The sequence below is a fragment of the Nelumbo lutea genome, chromosome 3, assembly GCF_056320005.1.
Source record: "Nelumbo lutea isolate HS-2025 chromosome 3, American lotus-T2T, whole genome shotgun sequence".
In the NCBI taxonomy this organism is placed as follows: Eukaryota; Viridiplantae; Streptophyta; class Magnoliopsida; order Proteales; family Nelumbonaceae; genus Nelumbo; species Nelumbo lutea.
The window spans coordinates 116,242,565-116,266,249 of record NC_142686.1 but is presented as its reverse complement, the minus strand read 5'-3'; the positions used below and the strand labels follow the sequence as shown (position 1 = coordinate 116,266,249).

Sequence of the window (23,685 nt, the reverse complement as noted above, 5' to 3'; positions counted from 1 at the left end):
GCCTTTTAAGAAGTTCGAGCCTAGCTTAAAAAACGTTGAGCCTAGTGTTTTGGAACCAAGTTCAACCCATATGCCTAAAAATCATGTCCAAGCCCGATAAATAATGGGTTAGGTCAAGCTGGCCTATTAGGCCACATGGCCGATTAACATGTCTATATGTAAGTACATAATTGGACTTAGACCTTGGTTGATAAGGTTGGGTGGGGCTCGGGCTGAGTTCAGGCTACCTAATTTGAATGTGCATTTACTAAAATATCCCAAAAAGATATCCACTTTATATTTCACAATTTAATAGTAATAAGGGCATTTTGATAACTTCAATGTTTCTATTGCTAGAGAGCTAATAAAAGGGATGTGTTTGCATCCTTTTCTTCTTAAACATCAAGGGAGATTCAGAAGATTGTCAGAAAAATCCAAAGGATCTTTTTATAAATTCCCCTTATAAATAAGAACAAGCGAAGAAGAAAGAAACACACAAGTCAATTTTACTCCATATCTTAATTGTTCACCTTTTCTTTTCCACCTTCTCTTGCTCCAATCAATTACCACCATTCACCTCAAAAAGTGTGATTTTGGCTACCATTAGCATAGGTTGTTATTAGTAGGGGTTTCCATGGTCTAGTTGGTTTGGCTAGGAGAAAACTAAGATTTGAGAATTTCTCAAACCAGACCAAATCATTTTAGTATAGAAACCAAATCAGACCAAATCATTTTAGTATAGAAACCAAAGCAGACCAAAACCATTTTATTAAAGTTTGGTTTAGTTTTGAATATGAGTTGGGCCATTCTATTAGGCTTAACCCAATTAGAAATCCCAAATAGCATACATACCTAACAAATATAATTCAAATAGCAAATTGAAATGTTTAATTGTTTGGTTTGGTTACGTGTTAATGGCAAACTAGGTTCCAAATCTCATTAGATTTATTTAATCTTTTACATTAAAGAGTTATATAATATGTTTAAATATTAAATGAATACTTGTGTGCTTATCTCTCTCTCTTTATATATATATATATATATATATATATATATATATATAGATATAGATATAGTTGTATTAGATGTGTTTAAACATATGTATTGTATATTATTAATAATTTGGGTTATGGTCTAGTCTGGCTTTTGAAATTCAAAAAAAAAAAAAAGATCAAACCAAATATTTCTCATACCAGACCAAACAATTTTAAGGCTAGATAAGATCAAATCGGCAATTTATGGTTTGGATCAGTTTGGGGGGTCTGGACCAATTGCACACCCCTAGTTATTAGTCATTCCTTTTAGGGTAATAATTCCATGTACCCCATCCAATTCCCTTGATCAAAAATACATAAATAAATAAAAAAGAACCCCTCATGGTCGGAGATGTATCACTTAACACCCTGAACTACTGTGTTAGATCCCTCAATTCCCAAACTTTTACTCAGTTACCACATCAATCACTCTACTGGCATTTCACCATATAAATAGATGAATATGCCTGCATTCCTTGAAGAATATAAACCTGAAAATGTCCATTTTTTATTTAAACTACTACTGTAAGAGCACATATGCAAGCAAGTATTGACCATTTATAATACTCATGTGGCATTTGGGAGATCAGCTTCAGTCAGTGCAAGGCCCGTTCAAAAACTGTTCGAACAACCTTTACAGCCTTGCATTGAGAATATCTGTGTACATATATACTTTATTTCATGGGAAGATATTTCCAATGCAAGGCCATAAAAGCTGTTCGAATGAGCCATGCATTGACTGTAACTAAAGCCAAGCTAGGCATTTGGATTTATCTTCTATGACACTTAACAAAAGGCAAGTGTCCGCTTTATATTAGTATAGATGATGATTTTACTATTTTCCATTGATTTTATTTGAAAACATTTTTCAGTCATGATCTTCTAGGCAAATATCTAAACCATTAAAATGGGGTTTTCAAAATAATTCAGATTGATCTTGAAAATCCAATTAATGTGCAAAAATCTATCAACTAATTCAGAACATGGGAATGAAGTGGTAGATGAAACCAAATATATAGTCCCATTTATATGGTGTCTTTTTATTAAGTGTTCTTGCCCTTCAAGCATTGTACCAAATTCAGGTCACATAGCTAGTGTACCAAATCAACCCAAAGATAGGCAATCAAAGTCACCTTTTAAGATCAATGAATTAATCACAACCATCCAAGTATACGATTTATACCAATCTGAATCATCCAAATAACTATATCCAATAATTTATGTTATCAAAGTGGTCTCCTAAATACCAAATTACTAACTAGGGGTGAACAAACGGGTAGGTTATTAGATCTCACACTAATGAAGTTAGTCTGTCCTCGTGTGAAGGCATAGACAGAGTATGGGGCAACTAATTAAACACAATTTCTTACATTATGACAACCAATTATACCAGCAAATGGCCTAGGTTGTGCAGACCTGATCAGGTTGCACTAGATGAACTCGGCCCTGTGATCCCTGATCCTTTGTTGTCTACTATGTGAATTTTAACCTGTTACATTCTTGTAATAGAGAACATTTTTAAGAAGACAGAGTACATGTACAATGAGATAAAAAACCCAATCAATAATTAACCAATGTGTCAACTCCATATTGGGTTTTTATAACTCACTGAACACAATGTAGTTAGGGTTTCTGATGCTACTCAATCCGAGGTGGTATACGAATTGAGGAGAGCAATCAGATAGTCCTTATTAATAGGGCAATGCTGAGCTACAAAGACAAGGCCACACTTCAAGACCTATGATCAAGAAATGAGAAGTCAAAGGCCTGAGAAGTTATCCCCAGGTATGCACTCTGACGCTCAAGTTAGTAGGAGGTAGCAAAAGGCTAGGCTGAGCTAGGAGAGTGCTGGGCCGAGCAAAGAGAAAGTATGGGTGTCAGAAGTTGGAATCCCTTACCTTGAGCATGGAGTATCTCTTTATAGACGAAGGTCAATGTCCTAGTCAAATTAGGCTTCTGGGGTTGTCGGGATGAGGTTGGTTGCCGAGGTATTTGAGAGAGATAGAGTCCTATTCCCTGATGGAGTTGTCTTCCTTACTCCTCCTTATCCATAGTTATGCTCATTCGCGTGATGTGTAGTTGAGGTGGCTGAGAGGATAAGATGGGGGGCCACAGTAATTGCGTAACTTGCCTAGGTCACGGAAGCCATGTATGCCACGAAGCTGGCCTAGCTATGCCAACGTGGCTGGGCTGACTGGGTGATGATTGGGCGGCCACATGTCTATCAGAACCAGCTCATCCATGGCCCGAACACCACTCGCCCAGTTCTGAAGTTGAGGCATGAAGTGTTCGGCCGAGGTCTAGCGCGGCAAGATGCTTTGTTCCTTGGCTGAGGAACTCCAAGTTGATGTCTAGTTGAAGTCTGGTTGAGCGTCTGCTCCACTTAATGTTCCTCGGTGTTTGCTAGAATGTGAGGTCTGTGCAATGTGAGTTGTGGCCGGGGAGTCCTTCAATCGTGGGTTGCAGAACTCCAAGAATTCTAACTTTGAAATCTGAACACCACTCCCCTAGTTCTGAAGCTAAGGAGGGGGAGTGCTTAGCCGAAGTGTTATGCGGTCGCGTAGCTCGGCAAGACACCGAGGTGTCAAACTAAGCTTCGAGGTTTGTCTTCCTGGTGGAGCCGAGGAAAGGATCTTCGTTCCTCGATTGAAATGTTGCATGGTCGCTTAGCTCAGTCGAGGAAGGGCCTTTTGATCCCTGGTGGAGGCTGAGCTTTGGTGTTGAGGCCACTGTGATGCTCGGCCATGGTGTGCCGAGCTCCGAAGTTGGGGGCTTAGCTCGGCCGGGTGTCGAGGAAGGGCTTTCTGATGTCGGTGGGAGGTCGAGCTTCGGTGTTGAGGCCACTGTGATGCTCAGCCATGGTGTGTCGAGCTTCGAAGTCAAGGGCCTCGGAGGTGCCGAGCTATGGAGTCGGGGTCTCTGCTTTTCGGCTAAGGAACTTGTACTTGAAATTTCAGAATCCGAACACCACTCCCCCAGTTCCGAAGTCGAAGAGTGGGATGCTCGGTTGAGGTGTGGCGAGGCCTCCTTTGGTTGACGTTCGCTGCTGGGTGTCCTGAGGAAACCTGATGAGTTAACTGGACCGGTGGTCCTGGGTGAACCCCGGGCATCCACGACGTTGGTCGGATTAGTGCTGAAGTGCAAACCAAGGCGATTTATGCTCTGAACGTTGCTTCGGTTCCTGAGGCTATACACGTGCTGTGATAGTCGTGTCAATTGGACTTCCCGAGCTCTGTCAAAGTGGCGTTTGATCCCTACCATTGATCTGACATCGATTTACGTTCCTGGGGGTTATAAGTAGGGCTGGACAGGCATTTTTCCTTCATCATTTGCAAAAGGAGTTGCTTGGATTGCTCGGCGAGATGTTGTTGGCGTTGCTCGACTTTTACTCTTATTCCTCAATCTTTAGCTCGGTAAAATGTCTTCTTCATCCCCCCACTCTTCTTCTGGTTCTAGTGAGTTTGACAACGGGTTAGGGGTTGGGGATTTTGAGGCTGCCGAGCTTAAGGAGGCCGAGGTTGGTCCTTCGAGGGTAAAAGTATAGCTTTCCTTGTGGGCTAATCATTGGTTTGGAACCACACCCTGCGTCTTGATCTCTAGGCTCCCAGGTCTAAGGCGAGGCAAAGTCCAGTAATCAGGGTCTCATACTCAACCTCGTTGTTGAATGCTTTAAACTCGAACCTGAGAGCATGCTCTAACACTGTGTCATCTGGGCCGAGGAGAATGAGGCTGGTCCCACTACTTTGTTCATTTGATGAGCCATCCACATGCATAGTCCATACTTGTGGCAGTGGGGCAGGATCCTCGGAATGTGCATTCAGCAATGAAGTCGGCCAAGGGTTGAACTTTGATCGTGGGTTGGGGTGCATATTCGATGTCGAACTCACTCTGCTCTATGCTCCATTTGATCAAGTAGCTAGATGCTTCCAGCCTTTGGAGGACTTGCTTGAGCGACTGGTTGGTGAGCACTCGAATGTTGTGGGCTTGGAAGTATGGCTTGAGCTTTCTGGCCGAGGTAACCAATGCTAAGGCCATTTTTTCCAAGTTGGAGTACCGGGTTTCCGCGCCATTGAGATCATAGTAGATTAACCTCTGTACTCGATCTTCCTCCTTAACTAGTACCGAGCTGACGACTTCATCCCTGACCGAGAGGTAGAGTAGTAGCTCATCCCTTGGGCTTAGTTTAGTGAGGAGAGGTGACGAGCTCAGGTATTGCTTCAGCTCTTGAAAGGACCATTCACGTTCCTTAGTCTACTGGAAGTCCTTCGGTCCCTTAAGGGCTTTGAAGAAGGGTAGACATTGGTCTGCGAATTTGGACATGCATCTGTAGAGGGCAGCTACTCTACCGGTGAGTCATTGCACTTATTTGTGAGTTTGGGCGATTGCATGTCGAGGATGGTGTATTTTCTCTCACCATGAACCTCAGGAATTTACCCAAGCCAACCTCGAAGGCGCATTTGGTTTGGTTCAGCTTCATCTTATACTTCCTAAGGGTGCCGAAGAATTCCTTTAGGTCAACAAGGTGGTGCTCGGCCTTCTTGCTCTTCACGAGCATGCCGTCGATGTATGCTTCCACGTTTCAGCCAAGCTAATCCTTAAATACCTCATTCACCAGGCACTGATAGGTGGCGCCAACGTTCTTGAGGCCGAAGGGCATCACCTTGTAGCAGTATAGACTACGGTCGGTGATGAAAGCCATTTTCTCCTTGTCATCTAGGTGCATTCGAATCTGGTTGTATTCCAAGAAGGCATCCATGAAGCTCAGAAGTTGTCCTTAGGGCAGACTTTGTTTAGGTCGGTGAATTCGATGCATATCCTCCACTTCCCATTGGCCTTCTTCACCATCACCACATTGGCCAGCCAATCGGGGTATTTGACTTCCTGAATGGAGTTGACGTCGAGCAACTTCTGCACTTTGCCAGCGATCACCTGCCACTGTTTTGTATCGGCAACGAGGGTCAGTATTCAGGTGGTGCGAGATGACTTTGGGGTCAATCCCTGGCATATCTTTCGCTGACCAGGCAAACATGTTGGCGTGATCCCTTAGCAGCTACACAAGTTCTTCCCGGAGGTGATCATCTAAGAGAGAGCCAACTTGGATTGTCCTCTCCGGGTCTTCTTCGTTGAGCGACACCTGGATGAGGTCATCAACAAGTTGATTGCGTTGTGTTCTCACCTTGTCCCGCAGGTCATAGGCTTCAGCCATCAATGTTTCTGCGGTTGGGCATGGTCCTCGGTAGGATAGCAAGTAGCATTGTCGCGCAGTCCTTTGGTCTCCACGTACTACACCTATGTCGTATTCAGTGGGGAACTTCATGGCAAGGTGGAATGTGGAGACCATAGCTTGTAGAGCATTAAGGGTCAGCCTACTGAGGATAACATTGTAAGATGAGGGGCAATGAACCACAATGAAGTCCACCATGGTTGTTGTAGTGATGCCACCATCTTCGATCAGAAGGAGAAGGGTTATCCTTCCAGTGGGCAAGAGAGACTCCCTAGAGAAGCCCATTAGGGGAGTGTTGATGGGGGTGAGGCGCTCTTTATCGATGCCGAGCTTCTCGAATGCATCCTCGAAGAGCACATCAACAGAGCTACCTGTATCAACCATAATCCGCCGCATCTCAAAATTAGCAACCTAGGTTGTGATTACCAAGGCGTCATCATGCGGGGATTGAACCCTTTGGAGGTCATCGTCGGTGAAGGTGATAGACTGGTCGCACTTCTTCTTGTGCCCTTGGTTGTTGATTTTGCACAGCCGTGCATACTTCTTGCACCCCGAGCTACTCTTTCCTGCTGTGACGATTCCTCCTGATACGACGTGGATCACACCAGCAGGAGGGTCTCAGGAAGGTGGCTAAGCATTCTCCGTGCGCTGTTATTCCTGTGATAGATTCTCGCTTTTGTCAACGAACCCACCGAGGTTCCCGTGCTTGATCAGGTCTTCGATGTGGTTGCGTAGGTCGAAATAGTTCTTTTTGTCATAATCATGGTTTCTATGGAACTCACAATACTTGTCGCGGTTCCTCTTATTGCCTTGCGTTTTCATCTTCTCGAGTCAACGAATGTAACTGCGGTCACGAATTTGCATCAGGACTTCAGACCGTAGTGCATTGAGCGGTGTGAAGTTCCGGTAAGTCGGCGGCAGTGTTTGTGGTTTATGATCGGGTCGGCGATATTGCCTCTTATGGTCTCGATTTGATCTTTCTGATTTTCGCTCCTCGGCGTCTCTCCTCTTTTTGTCGGGCCTTTCTTCCTCGTCCCGCACTTGTGCCTGTGCTTCTTCCACATTAATATATTTCTGGGCATGAGTCATTAGGTCAACTAGTGTATACGGGAGGTGCTTGGAGATGGAGAAGTTGAATGGTGAGGGGTGGAGTCCATGTTGGATGGAGAAGTTGAACCTCACCAGGTAGTCTTTGAGAGATTCGTTTTTCCTCTATCGCACCTGCATGAGGCTAGCCGAGGTTTTCCATTGCTACTAGCTTGTTGTAAACTATGCCCGGAACTGGGTCTCTAGCTGACTCCATGATGCTATGGAGCGCGGGGGGAGTGAGGAGTACTAGGTCAGGGTTGGGCCCTTGAGTGTGGCCATGAGAGTCTTGCATATCAGACCCTCAGAAGATCTATGCAGCATCAATTGAGCCTTTAGGGCCTTGACGTGGTCGGTAGGGTCAGTGTTCCCATCGTATTTTTTGAGCTGGGGTGCCCACCATCCTGTGGGAGGCACCTCGTCCATGATTTCTTGGATGAACAGTGGTTCTCGGACAAGTTGAGCAATGGGTTGAATGAGCTGGTCTACGACCAACGCCATGCTCCTCTGAACTTGACTGCGCTCCAACTCCTCTTGGTGTTGTTGGAGTTCCCCGATTTTGGCATCCCTATGGTCCGAAGTCGCAGTATGTGTTGCCCTTTCTTTCTATGGGCGCGCAGGGCAGTCCTTCACAAAGTTGGATTCGGCAACAGAGACCACGTGAGGCGACGTCCATCTATTGAGCCTTTCTTTGGTCGGGATCTGCATGGTTTGGTGTGTCCTGTTGTGGCTACCAGGCTCGCAACAATGGACGGAGGGGGCGAACTTTCTTGCTGTGTCTTGCCTTTCTTGATTGGACCGCGCTGCCCCTTGTCAGCCCGATGCACTTTGGGGTCCTTGAGGCGAGGATCATCCTTCGTGCGCATCGGGGTGGGAGGCGGGATGGCTCTGTTGGGCGGTGACGCGGATCCTAGGTTCTGCATCATCTCGAAGATCTTGTCGACATTCTCTTGCATCGCTTGGAATTGCGAGGGATCGACCGTGGTTGGGTTTTGTTGAGTTTCTTGGTATAGAGAATTGTGGCGGCAAGATTCTCAAGATGAGGATCGGCCTATTGATCACTCAGAATGGTTTCTCAGCATCTTGATCACTTCCTTGATTTCACGGTGAGAGAGATTTCGGGAAGGCTTTTTGTGCATATCCTACAGATGGTGCCAATCTGGTTCTGCTTAATCCAAGGTGGTGCACGAACTGAGGAGAGCAACCACATAGTCCTTGCCAACAGGGCGATGCCGAGCTACAAGGACGAGGCCGCACTTCAAGACCTGTGATCAAGAAATGAGAAGTCAGAGGCCCGAGGAGTTATCCCTAGGTAGGCACTCTGATGCTCAAGTTTGTAGGAGGTAGCAGAAGGCTAGGCCGAGCTAGGAGAGTGCTGGGCTGAGCAAAGAGGAAGTACGTGTGTTAGAAGTCAGAATCCCTTACTTTGAGCATGGAGTATTTCTTTATAGCCAAAGGTCCATGTCCTGGTCGGGTTAGGCTTGCAGGGTTGTTGGGATGAGGTTGGCCACCGAGGTATTTGGGATAGAGTCATTTTCCTCGACGGAGTTGTCTTCCTTACTCCTTTTTATCTGTAGCTATGCTCATTCGCATGACATGCAACTGACGTGGTTGAGAGGATAAGATGGGGTGCCATAGTAATAGCGTAGCCCGACCTAGGTCATGGAGGCCATGTATTATTCGGAGCTGGCCGAGCTATGCCGACGTGGCTGGGCTTACTGGGCGGCCACATGTCTATCAGGACCAGCTCAGCCATGGCCCGAATAGTTTCCATTTTTGTTAGACTAGTGTTGTTTTCTTTGTACCCAAAGTCTGCCTTTGGTTTAAAGGGAAAGGTAGAAAAAGGTAGTGAGCTTGTACAATTACAAAGGCTCCATTTGGGAACGATGCAAATGGAGTGTAAATCTCGATTCAGGGTAAATTTGCACTCTGGTTCACTTTTAACTGTATTTGGCAACACTACATCTATGCATTGACAAATGGCAGACCAATGCATATTTACATTGATAATAAGATATAAAAATACATCAATAAAAAAGAAGTAAATTTGCATTCAAGTTAGCTTTTGATAAAAAAAAAAAACATATGCTTTATTGGAATTCATATTTGCATCGATTATAACTAAAAGTCTCTTTGGTAAGAAGGTAAATTTGTCGATGCAAAACTAACCCAATTTTACAATTTATATGAACCATTTTACACTCTACATATTTGCATTCACACTTATTTGCACCGTTTCCAAATGCACTCAAATTAATTAATTTGTATACATTTTTTTACCTTTATCAAATCAAAATATATCGTGCATTCTATTAAATCTATATATGTATATATTATATTCTAAAAGCAAAAGGATGTATGGTCGATTTACCTCCATTCAACAAATGAAATATTTGGCTACATAAAATGGAATCTATACGATCTAACGTAAGTCAATTTAATTGCAGCAAATATTAATTAAATTGGAAATAATAGTTGTAGTGGTTGAACTCGAACATAAATCATGTTACATCATTCTCTCCAAGAAATTCATTTTATGGAACCAAATTGCAACTGGATTTTCATGTTATTGTGTGTGTGTGTCTTGACTCTCTCTCTCTCTCTCTCTCTCTATGTAGACATGTTGTCGTCTTAATTAATTTAGTTTTGGGTCAAGCCAAGGTCGAAAGGTGTTGTAGTGCCTGGCAACCATTTATCTCCTTCAAGGAAAGGACCAGCTGTAAACTGAAGAGCCTCCCTTTTGTTGGTAATGACCTTGAAACCCTTCCAGTTGACCCTCTTGCCTGTGGCTGCACCAGGTCCCCGGTTCCCATACTCAGCGTAGAACAATGTGTCGAGTGCAAAATCTCCTGACCATGGCATCCACCCTTCAGGTTGGATTAAATCACCAATCGTGGATTCCATGATCACCGTCCTCGAGTATTCCTTCCATGGGCGCCCCAAGTATGAGCGGATCTTGAACCTCTGTGGAAAGAGCTTCTCCTCAGGCACAATCCGGCAATTTTGGATGACCAGACCAGTGCGTTCACCCTTGTCCTTCCTCCCGTGAGCAGTCACCGTGTTTTGCTGGTTGTCCATGGGTTTCCTGACTATAATCAGAGAGTTTTGGATCACCGTCGACGAGTCGCCGAATATGAAGTCGATGGTGCCGGTAATGACACAGTTTCTGTAGAACTGACGATGTGTCTGAACATACAGCGTGTCTTGGTACCCATCCATCCTACAGTTGAAAAAGGCCGACATATCAGACTGGACGCGAAGTGCCACGGCTTGGTGCCCTTCGGGACCGGCTATGTTCTGGAATCCAATCGACTTGGCGATGAATCCTTTTCCAATAGCAGCTACAATATGATATGAAATTAGTTAAGTTAATTAATGCTCCATGGGAACGCCCGGAATTAAAGAGTTATCTGATCAGATCGATGTACGCATGATGAGATGGATCGATGAAATCAATATATATATATATATATATATTCATTAATCCAACTTACTGAAGGAGGCAGTCTGGAAGGTGGGGACGCCTTGACGATTGTTCTTTCTACCAGTGATGATCGTCTTCGTTGGTCCATCTCCATACATGAAAACGTTAACCTGTTCCTTGGTGACAGTGATGTATTCTTCGTAGACACCGGCTTTCACGTAGATAACGTACCTTCCATTGTTTTTCTTTGGGTATGCAGCAAGAGCTGCGGCTATGGTCTTGAACTGGCCACTACCATCCTTGGCCACCACTGCATTAGGCGTCAGCCTTCCATTATCCTGCAACGCCAGAAGCTTCCGGTTCGCCGATGAAAACCAAGTGGGGTACCCATTCACGTTGAGAAGTCGCCGGTTGGTTTTCGTGCCGTCCAAATGGACATCGAGGGCTTTGAGTATCTTAGCGACCTCGGAGACGATGGCGAGGGCATTGCTCGTGAGCTGGGTGGCATTGAGGAGCCCATTATTCATTGCAGTCTTCAACTCCGGGTTCTCTATTCCATCCAGGCATGTCTCTTGGTACGAGACAACAGCGCTCAACCAGTTCTTGAGCTCAGCAACACGGTCATCGACGGTGTGCATTTCAGGATTACCCACCATTGAGAATGAAGCATCCAGCTCATCAACGGCGAATTGCAACAAGTCCTGACAATCCTCGATGCTCATATGATCGTAAGAGCTGGTTGTGGCCATCCCAATTACGCCAGACATTTCTAAGGCCTTCTTCACCTCTATGGTTGTGGCCTTAATGGCGGCCCTGAGGTAGTCATTTGGCTCTGCGCTTGCATTGTTGGCGACCGGGCTAAGGCTATTAAGACAGTTATCCTTATAACTGGTAGAGTCGCAGAGGGAGTTAACGAATTTCATCTTGGCCGACAGGCTACCGTTGCCCTCAGAACCGGTGTCATCGTTGGGCTGACCAATGCGGCTTATACCAATAACGGCACCAATGACAACACCGACGACGATGATGACAGAAATACCGGCAACAGCCGCCTTGGCCATTAATTTCTCTCTCTCTCTCTCTCCCCAATCCTCTTCCGCACCAGAAGAGGCGGGGCGGGGATTGAGAGAGATTATTAGAAGTGAAGAGAGAGAGAGAGAGAGAGAGAGGATGATCCTAGCTCAAGCTCAAAGGATGAAGGAGATAGAGGGACGTGGGTGGAGGCATTTATAGGACAAGGCTGTTCCATATTTAGAGTAACTACTAGTCTACTACTACTAACCGTTCCATCCCCATTTCCCCAAATGAAATGATGGGCGCTAAATTCAAGCCCATCCCCAATTCTCCTAACGGTTCTCCAACAAGAACTCGTCGTAAACCGTAATTAATCACTATTTCGATCGATGCGGATGGATATTCTGGTCTGTCAATGGATAGGATCTGACCCGATGTACTCGAATGAATTGGGTCAGTTTTGGTTTTATATTTACTAGTAAACATAGTGCATGGGGCAATATATGTAAGACAAAATTATTTATAATTCATGTTTATCAATACTAATAATTGGTCAGTTTCTGAAAGTGGACAGTTTTTTAAGTGAGAGTAAATGAAATATATACCCTCTTTATTGCCAAAAAAAGGGGCATTCGCTCTTCTATAGTTAGTATGGATAATTTTGGTTTGGGAAACGGTTCTACCCAATTCTTAATCGATTTAGACCAAATCCAAATTATATGTATATAAAAAGGATGAATAACCTCAAGAATATTTTTGAAATTTTTTAAGGACAAAATTGACCCCTTCATATTTACATTTATCGATAAAAAATAGGATAAATTAGGTAATTTTTTATTGATATTAAATGAATTGAAAATAGGTAATTTTAAGATATTCAATGCATTCAATTTCTTCACGTTAAATCAAATATTTAAAAGTATAGCTTATACTTTTAAAATCTATCTAGAAAAAATAGTGTTTTCATGTAGGTGGTGGTAAGAAATTAAACCATTTTGGGTCAAATGGGTCAATCCATGTTGTCACAATTAAATAATAAAGTTCAATATTAGATAAAATGCAAAAAAAAATGGAAACATTTTAACGTCATATATCCGACATATTAAACAATAATAAGTATGAAAAATAATAAATATTTTTATTAATGATGGAAATGAAATGTAAAATTTAAAACCAATTGGAAATAAACTATTTTCCTATTCTCTCTAATTAAATCTCATATCTAAGGTATATATTCTCCCATTAAATCCTATATTTAAGATATATTTTTCTTATCATTAAATTCTACTAACTTATTCTATAATATTAATTTTAATAATATAAAAATAAATATTTTGAAAAGTAATTTGGAAACAAAACTATTTTCTTCCCTCCTAGTGGTGGGTAAGTAATTCAAGTATTCAACCATTTGGGGTCAAATGGGTTAATAAATAATGCCATAATTAAATAATAAAATAAATAAAATATGTAATACAAAAAAATAATTTGGCATATCTTTAATATTGTATATTCATTATATTAAAAAAAATAAGTATGAAATGTAAGAAGTATTTTATTAATAATAAAAATGGAATGCCAAATTTAAAATCAACCTAGAAATAAAATAATGTCATAGTCAAATAATAAATTTTTTAAATATATGAAATGAAAAGAATCACTAAAATAAAAAAATAGAAAAAAATTTGGGTACATATCTAATGTTATATATTTATAAAAAATAAAATATTGGGTACATCTTTAATATTATGCATTCATTATATTGAACAAAAATGTATTATACATAAAAAATAATTTTATCAATGTTGGAAATGTAATACCAAATTTAATGTCAACCTAAAAATCAAACTTTTTTTCTTTTCGGGTGGTGAGTTAATGGTTTGCGTCAAATAGATTAATTGATGTTATGACAATTAATAATAAATCTTTAAAAAAATAAAAAGTACAAGTAATCACAAGATATATATATATATATATATATATATATATATATATATTAATTATACCAAACAAAAATCAAGTAAGATGATAAGTAATTATTTATATAATATAGATGAAATATATAATTTAAAAAGTGACTAGAAAGCAAAGCTATTTTGTTACCTAGATGGTGGGTCAATGATCCAACTTTTCAAAGAAACTCATGATGTCATAATGGGATAATAAATATTTAAAAAAAGATAGAACACACAAAATGAAAAAGTATAGAATTTTGTCAAAACATTTGGGAATATTTATAATGTTGTATATTTATCATACTAAATAAAAATAATTGTTTAAATAAAAATTATTTTTTATTTATGCCAGAAATGGATTACAAAAATTTAATAATAATAATAACTATGTTTGTAATTTAAAATTTCCATGTGCAAATGCACGTGCTTATTAATTACTAATATATATTAGTGGTGGCAATAGGGCGGGTTAGGTTGGTTTTGTTTTGGGTTGAGCTTCAACCCAACCCATCTAACCCGCCAACCCATTAATGACATAGTTATATGAAATTAAATGGGTTGGGTTCAATCCAAACCTACTTTAACCCAATCCAACCCACTCAAACCCATTAATCTTGTATTTATGTATTTAAAACAAAAAATAACTCCTTAACAAATAAATTGGTCATAGCTTGGTGGTAATAGTAGTTGCTATTTACACAAGTTGTGAAGGTTTGAATCACATTACATGCATGTTATTTTTACACAAGCGGTAAAGCCATTTGACTATGTTCAGGTTTGACCGGGCCACTTAGGTTCACACTGGTCAGACCAACTTGAACTATCTAATTGGATTGTTTTCGAGATAATCACATCAAGAGTCGTTGAACCGTTTAGATCCGGATCAGTACGATTGGACCAATTCAGTCAATGATGGATTGACTTGGATCGAGCTATATTAGGTTTGTGCACGGGTTTGGGCCGAACTGATTGGCCCAAAGCGGGTCGAGAGAAGTAAATTGGATTGGACTGAATTCGAGTGGGTTGCACAAATACGAGCCAGTCTAGACTATCCAACCCGAGCAAAGCAAACCGAGACAAATTTTGAGTTGGGTCAGACCGGGCCTGGGATTGAACCACCTACCGGTCCTGTTTTGGGTTTGGGTCAACCTGCATTGGTCCACCATGGGTCAGGTCGGGTTCAGACGTGTCCGACCGGCCCAAACAAACCAAACCAAGGTGATCGGGTTTGTTCATATTTAGACCAAGTTGAGCTGGTCCGGACTTGGGTCAAGTTGATTTGGATTTATTTCGATTAGGGTGAAGTGTGTTGATTTGAGACAAAACTAATTTTAATCAATAATTAATAGAAAGTTAATGCATTAATTATAAATTATTTCATTCAAATGAAAAAAAAAAAGCTAAGGAATTAATACTTATATCTTTAGTGGTTAACCCAATGATTATCCACAACCCAAGCCAAGCCAACCCATTTAAATTGACGCATTGAGTGATCAACCCATTTCCAATCCGCCAAGTAAATGGACAGGTTGGGTGGGTTAGATATCGGGTGGATTGGGTGGGTTCAGCGGGTTGGTCAAAAAATTGCCACCCCTAGTATATATATAATATTTTCAGCATATTTATTATAATCGAGTCAATTGTGTTAGACCCTAATTGTCTCAAAAAATGATCGATTTGATTCTGGGTCTAAAAGGGTTTGATTCAGTTTTAAGACATTGATATTTTCGATTTCCAGTTCTACCATGTCTCAACCCAGACGGACCCATTGATAAGCCTAATTGTGTGGGTTTGAATTTTTCATGGAATCCATAGCATACAACTTGTTACCAATCAACTACGTAATGGAACATGCATACAATTTAACGGAAGTCACATATGAATTAGGTGGACTCCATAATAAAGAGCACATACACATGCATCTAATCATCAAAATTAAGCCATGCATATCATGCATATAGATTGAAGTGTACATTAAAGAGTTAAGATACCCATTTCCAATATCTCAATACTTCCCCTACTGATAATTATAAATTCCCTAGATTGCTGATGTGTGGCTCATTGTAACACTAGCAAGTGCACTAGCCGTTCAAGTAATAAAGTAGTGAGTGAAGTATCGTTCCCACGAGGATTTATGAAACAATTACCAATACTAAATTGAGCACTTCTTATCTGATCAACAAATAAATCAAAACTCTAATGAAAGCTAAGAAATCCTAAATTAAAATCTATCTAAATCATTGGCTCAATTGCCTTCAATTCAGGTTAGAAGAGTAAGCAGTAAATGTCAATATCAGAATTCAGCAATCTATCAATTTGGATCATTCGAATAAATCATGATTGAGCCTTGGTTTGGTGAAACCCCAAGGTCATGAACAGCCTCTCTCAAGCGCATGTTCATCCTATGCATGAGTGACGGTTCTTCTATCTCTAGCAAGAATCTAATCCCCATGCATGCATTTCTTCAAACACTTCTAAGGCATCAATTCAAATCTGAATTGATCACCAACTGAATTGTGCAAGTTATCTCTAACCTTGCACTCAATTCAGTTCTTGAATAGTAGATCTGAATTCCTAGAGTCTCTCTCAAGCACTCTAGGAATTCCAAGCTGTAGCTTAATTCGGCCAATCTGAAAATTGCAGATCTGAATTATCTTTCAAGCAATTCAGATCTTGCAATCTCAGATCTGAGAATTCAGATCTGAGTTTTGAAGGTTAGTTGGCCGAATTAATCTACAATCACACCCTTATTCAAGAAACTTCAAGTACAATGCATGACCATTTGAATGAATAAAAAAGAATTAGATTGCTGAACTGAAATTTTACAAGCTGAAATACATCAAGGAAGAATGGAAACAAGGAGAAAGAAGAAAGAACATATAACTAAGAAACTGGATTCAAATCAAAAGAGAATGAAACTACAAATGATTTATTACAAAAGATTTTTGAATCACAAACCCTCAATTCGAACTCGCCTTCTTCTTCTAGCTTGCTTGTCTTGAACTTCCTTCAGCCCTTCTTCTTCTTCTTCCTTACGCCTAGCCTTCTTCTTTTCTCTTCTCTCAAGGTGGCCGAACCTCTAAGAGTGGGAGAGCCTTCATCTCAAGCAATTGAACAACTTTCTCCCCTCCTAGAGGCCTCCTTATATAGTTTTTCAATGGGGCTCTTGCCCCTTCTTGAAGCCTCTAGAATGGGGTGTATTACACCCCTCATGAACCTTCTAGAGTGCTCCCTCATTCTCTTCAAGAAACTCCTAGAAGTTGCCGCCCCTAGCTCCCTTTGGGCTGCTATTTGGGCTACAACTTAGCTTGCTTTTGAGCTCATGTGGGCTACACTCTAGGCTGTTATTTGGGCTAAAAATGGGCTGGGCCGAAATTTCCTTCTTGCTAGGCTTCTTCCCTTGGATTTTCCAAAGAGTTTCATTTGCTCTTCTTGGGCCGAATGAAATTCTCTTGCTCTCATGGCTGGGCCGGGCTGAACTTGATAAATTTTGGGTTTTCTTTTCTTGCTTTTGTCTTCTTTTTGTTGATTTGGCTCCCCCTGAAATCTTTCTTGCAATCAAGCTAAATTAAGGCAAAAATTAATAAAACTAGCATAAAATTTCATGCAAAAACCTCATAAAATATAGATAAATTGTAGGTTCATCAATTGCAGACAACCAAAATCATCTTGATCAATTTAGGAGTTGGAGGACCCCAAGCAACAGAAGAGGTTTGCCTCATTTATGAGGAAGCCACAAGTTGCCAAATTCTAAGGATATCATCAGTCGTGAGAAGTGCAAATGCTTCCAATATTGGGTCTTTTCTTTAATTAATATGGTGTTTCTTCCTTTCCAAATGCACCACAATGTCCCTATTCTGGTGCATCTCCACAAACGCTTTCCTTTTCTCTTTGTCAGTAAGCAAGTAGGGAAATTAAAAAAGCTTTTTATGTCCAACCTGTATCTAAATAGAGAGAAAAGAAACTACCAAAAACATGCTGCAAAATTAAAATAGATTAGCGAATGAAAAGATTTTTCATCACTTGCTCTACGAAGAAAACACACATGGGTTGAAAGAAATTTTTTTGAAAGTAAAATGAAGAAAATACTAAAGAAAAAAAAAAGATTACAGGAAGGTGACCAGAAATCACTTGAGAGAAGAAAAGAAATATTCTTCACCACCAAAATCCAAACTCAACAACCAAAACTCACACACCGACGTAGCACCACACAAAAACTTAACTAATTATGAAGCTTCTTCAGAAGTAAGAACAGAAATCCCAATGCTTCGCTTAAAAAACTTTTTGTTTTTTTCACCTTTTTATTAGGCCCAACCACAAGCAGTCCTTTCAACCTTGTGAAATCTTTTGGAAACTGAGTTACCCTATGCTTTTTACAGCTTCTGAATCACCTAGCAGCATTTGGAACTTCTTACAGTACCAATAGAGCCTTTTTTTGTGAAGCATTTCAAAGGAGTAATTGATTCCATCAAGATAGACCTTCCAACAAAAGGATCTGATCTTGGAAGGAACTAGGCATACCCAAATAGATTTATTAGGATAAACTAGCTGAGTAGAGGAACCAAAGGTAAGGGATTTAAACAAGTGGAAGAATAACGGGGTTTGGGGTCCAAATCCTGCAGTCATGAGAGAATTATCAAGGAATGTATCTTTGTATGACTCAGAGAATTGAGGGTAGTTGGGACTTCAGAGTCTCTTAGACATCATTTAAGCCTTGAAATCTCAAACTAACCCTATTTCTAAGAAGGTTACATACTTGGAAACAAGGCTATCTTTGTGGAGGTGAGAGAATAGAGAGGTGGAAATTTGTCTTTCTAAATCTTAATTTTGCCACCTGATGAGACATCGTATCTAATTAGGAGATCTTCATAATAACAAAACCAGGTATCTGCATTTGATTTGATGCACATATTTCCTTCATTATTGATGAGGGCAGATTTGGCCCTCCAGTGAAATTGTGACACGTGGCACCTCATGACAACTAGGAAAACACCCAGCCGACAAACTTACGAAGTTGGTGACCCACCCGAGCACCAGTCTGGCCGGCCTGGAGTGACCTGCGCATGGCCTGTGGCCTGCGCGACCTGGCCGACCTGGACCAGCCTAGCGCATTATCCGGCCAAGCCGCCCATAAGGCATCCACTGACAAACCTGGCCTAGACACTGACCCGCCGACTGACACAGGCGCTAGCTTGACGACCTGGTCTAGACACTAACCCGCCGACTGACACAGGCACCGACCTGATGACTTGGCCTAGACACTGACCCGCCGACTGACGCAGGCGCCCCCTTGACAACCCGACCCAGGCGCCGACCTGGCCGCCTGACACAAGCGCCAACCTGACGACCTCGAGGAGTTCACCACCGTACCCCGGTTCTGACAGGATGCGACGAGTCTTACCGTTTGGAGGCTTTTCACCTACCTAACCCGCGAGTACTCCGGTATATAAAGACCTCACCCCCCAAAGGGGAGGGGGAGGAAAAAAGGGAAGTAACCCTGCTCTCTAGATCTCTCATATTATCTTCAAAGCTCTCTACAATAAGAGTGCTAACTTAAGCGTCGGAGAGCCCCCACTGGGAAAATACCCCCGGGACCTCTGATTCAATTCTCGCAGGTCCTTCAGCTCCTGCCGCCTACGAAGAGGAGGAAAAGATGGAGTTCTCGGAGGTCCCTCAGCTCCCGCCACCTACAAAGAGAAGGAAAAGATGGAGTTCTCGCAGGTCCCTCAGCTCCCGCCACCTACAAAGAGGAGGAAAAGATGAAGTTCTCGCAGGTCCCTCAGCTTCCGCTGCCTACAAAGGAAAGAAGACCACCTCATGCTGAGGGCAGTCAGATTGCGCCGCACCAGGGAGCTCCAGCATTCTCTAAGTCACCGGCCACCTAGTAGGCAGTTCGCTACCAGGCAGTTTGCCACCAGGCAATTCGCCACCAAGCAGTTCGCCACCAGGCAGTTCGCCACCGAGCAGCTCGCAACCGGGCAGTTCGCCACCGGGCAGTTCGCCACCGGGCAGTTTGCCACCAAGCAGTTCACCACCAAGCAGTTCGCCACCAGGCACTTCGCCACCAAGCAATTCGCCACCAGGCAATTCGCCACCAGGGAGCTCGCCACCAGGCAGTTCGCCACCAGACAGTTCGCCACCAGGCAATTCATCACCAGGCAGTTCGCCCCCAGGCAGTTCTCGACCGAGCAGTTCGCCAGTAGGCAGTTCACCACCAAGTAGCTCATCACTAAGGCACGCCACCATCGGGTCAAATAACGAGGTACTTAGCCAAAAAATTTTACATCACAAAACATTGGTACGTGACCGAAAACGGTTACATCAATTATAAACTAAGACTCCTTTTAATTTTCAAAAAAGAAAAAAATCTAGAAGTAAAAGTAAAAACTCTTTTAGTACAATAAAACATCCCCATCAATCTAATTGAGATGCAATTATAATGCTCAAAACTAGTTGGTCTATGAACTGTTTGACAACAGTTGCAAAACTCAATGGTGCCTAATCCTTGATCTCTTGCATCAATTGTTAGAAAGCAAGATAAAGGGGAACCATGTAATATACCTAAACCGCCATCCTCATGATCAAAAGAAATAATTATGAATTTATTATTGAAACCAGCAAATGCATAAGAAAAGTGGGGCTGAAAAAGACAATATGAGGAAATGGCACACAATTCCCTACCCTTACTAGATGCATAATGAAATTACATGAAGGTCAATTTTCATTTTTATGTAGCAAAAGAAGGGAAATGAATGTATTATAATATGGTGTTGGTTTTTCTCTCTTTTTGGTGGCAGGTGGACCCCTCCCCCAAATGTTCAAAGCCTATTTCATTCTACTACTGTTAGGGGGCTGAATAAGAGAGGGAAAATTCTGTGGAGGTGTGTAAGAGCAGCTGTATGTTGGACAGTCTGGGTGGAAAGGAATCAACGGACCTTTCATGGGAAAGAAAGAAATAAGGGTGTAATCATTGAACTGATTTCTATAAGGGTGATCCATTGGGTTAAAACTTTGCAAACTTTTGAAAATTATTCAGGAGACATCATCAGGAAGTGGAAAGAAATGGCTTGGTCAGCTCCATGAAAGAATGTATCCCACCCAATTTGGTCACCTCCAGTTTCAGGTTTCACTAAACTAAACTTTGATGGTAGTAGTGAAGGAAATCCAGGTCTGTCGGGTATAAGGGGAGCCTTCAGAGATGATGAAGGTTGAATTATTGCATTGTATTCTGGTTCTATTGGATGGGGGGGACTCTCTTAGAGCTGAAATATTGGCTGTCTTGGAAGGGTTAAAAAGAGCGCAAGAGTTAAATATCAGAAAATTGACAGTGGAAGGTGACTCTAAGTTGGCTATAAATTGGTTGATGAAGGATATTTCTAGTCTATGGAAATTTCTGAATGAAAAAAAGAAAGTTAGACATCTCACCCAAAATATGGAAGTCAAGTTTCAATGGATAAAGAGGTGCGCCAACTCCTTGGCAGATTCATTGGCCAAGCAAGGGATGGGAAGAGTTAATTTCTTCTGGGCAACATTGTAATCTGAATTGCTTTCTTGGGAGGGTTAAGAATTTTACCCCTCCTTTTGTACCTTTTCTATTATTATCTTTTAATGAAAGTCTCTGTTATTTATCAAAAAAAAAAAGGAAAGTATTATAAACCAACATAAATAAAGTAACGGTTAGTATATATCTATATACAAAGAACATCTATCCAATTGACATAAATACCTCCGCAGAAAGGTTATACTGGCTAGATTAGATCTCCACTATATTCACACCCTAGATTAAGTCATGAGAAAATAAATATTAAAGCCACTTCATTTAATTATTTTCTATAGATACTTTAAAAGTAGAATAAACCAACACAAAGTGAAGGTGAATAAATCTCTACATAGCCAGTTTCAGTAACAATCGATAAAGGAAAGAAACAAGGGGTGCCAATACTTAGAATTAATTCCTTTATCTTCAAAGAGAATCCAGGATATGTCCATCCTATATGTAAACCAAAGTTTGAACTATCAATTGCTAAGTATACAGGTTGGTCGTAAGTGGGACCAGAACTTCCAAAACAGTGTCTTCAAATTTCTTGACTGCTTTGAAGCAAAAAAGGAAGAGAGGGAAAAGAAATACAATAGTTGGATACAGAATCCTGTACATTGGTGACAACAAGGTTTTTGCTACTTGTCAAATCATGGTCCATAATAAGTATATCATCATCATCCAAGCCTTAACCCAACTATATGGGGTCCACAATAAGTATATATCTCCAACAAACCAAAAAAGGCTGTTAGTAATAAACTAAAAGAATAGGTTTTTAATACCATGCCCTTCATTTATTGGAAGAAAGAAACAAAAAAAAAAAGGAAAAAAACCATAGTTTCTAAGCAATAAATAACAACAAGTGCAACTACTGGAAAGAACTACAGAAGATTCGCAGTGTTAACCTGGTATATATTGACATAATCAAGTTAATTAGTGCTTGAATAGAAAACTACTTGACAATTGCAAAATGCAAATAATAGAAAATTATGTAAAACTTTCTTAATGACATGAAGCTGTGCAAATTAACTGCTATCTACTCTGCATGCATAAGACATTTTTATGTCTTCGACAATGTTATGAAGAATGTTCTTGGTTTGTATGCCTGCATTTTTCAGGAAGAATATGCTAATATCAAGCATAGTGGCTCAGTTGGGAAGCTCTTTAAACTTTAAATAGATCCCCTCATTACTGTCTTTATCAACAACAGAATCTTAATATTTATGAGAATCATAAGAAGAAGACATTTTTCTTGGAAAGCAAGTATCCTACAAAAATATAATTACAAAATATTTTCCATTTAATTCCATTGTTGACATTTTTTGTGGTGGGTGTGGAGGAATTCAACTACAGACTGTGGATCAAAGATTGGGCCCAAGATATGGGCTTGCAAGAAGAGAAACTCACTTTAGATTTGGGGTACATGAATGCTAAAGGAGCCATGCGGATATAGGCCTCAGCCACATGGGGCCCACTTTTGTTGGACCAATGACAAAATTAAAGCTTAGGAATTGAGACCAGCATTGTAATAATAAATTAATTGCTTCTTAAACTACAGAAACTTGGCAATTTATTGGATGCAAAAATTGTCAGTCATTTCAGTTTTCTTTTTCTGGTTTTCTCCCATTGTTGCATTAGTTCCTTTTATACCAGAATTATAAATGGTACTGTATTACTCTTTTTTTTTGCCATAATATGCTGGACACAGCAGTCTCACTCGGATCATGGGTTTAATATTTGATTAAAAAAATAGAGTACTTTGAAGATATGAACTTCTAATTAATTCTGATTACTGGGGGTAACATGCATACATAACTTGATTGCAACTTCCAGCTTAAAAAGAAAATGAGATAAGGGGATTCATTTGTTATTTACTGTTATGGAGAGATTAAAAGAGAGAATTGACACACTTCCCGGCAACCATCTATTTTGAACAGAAATTCTAGTTGGATGTTTCCACCAATAAAAATTGTCATGCTCAAGCTTTCCAATTGGGATCCAAGCATATGAAAACCAAAAAAAAAAAGGAAAATTTCATGTTTAATCATGGATGAAGAAATAAAATAAAGAAACCAAAAAAAAAAAAATAGTGAAAGAAGAAGATAGATAAATAGAAAATGGGAATAAATAGCTGAGCTAACGTGATCACCATTGAACAGCAGGACTTGCACTATCCTGGTTTTGGACTGAGACGATAAGAAACTCATAAGGGGAGAAAAACCAAAAGTCACAATGGATGAATGAATGGAAAAGCCTGAGAGGGGGGAGTTTGGCTTCGGTCAGTGCAATGACCGTTCAAACAGCCTTTACAGCCTTGCATTGGGAATACCTCCATATTTATGTGCTTTATTTCATGGGGAGATATTCCCAATGTAAGGTTGCAAGAGGCTGTTCAAATGGTGTGAGCATGGACTTGCACTGGATGAAGCCAGTCT

At 40.9% G+C, this 23,685-nt stretch overlaps 1 protein-coding gene across 1 annotated transcript; it reads right to left on the bottom strand.

Annotated features, from left to right (window-relative positions):
- Positions 1 to 9,764: 9,764 nt before the first annotated feature.
- LOC148867891 (pectinesterase-like) lies at positions 9,765 to 11,994 on the bottom strand. The gene is made up of 2 exons (XM_088976768.1): positions 10,818 to 11,994; positions 9,765 to 10,664 (listed from the first exon to the last, which is right to left on the bottom strand). The coding sequence occupies exons 1-2, from the start codon at positions 11,806 to 11,808 to the stop codon at positions 9,964 to 9,966; spliced, it is 1,692 nt and encodes a 563-aa protein (XP_088832894.1). The 5' UTR covers positions 11,809 to 11,994; the 3' UTR covers positions 9,765 to 9,963.
- Positions 11,995 to 23,685: the final 11,691 nt, after the last annotated feature.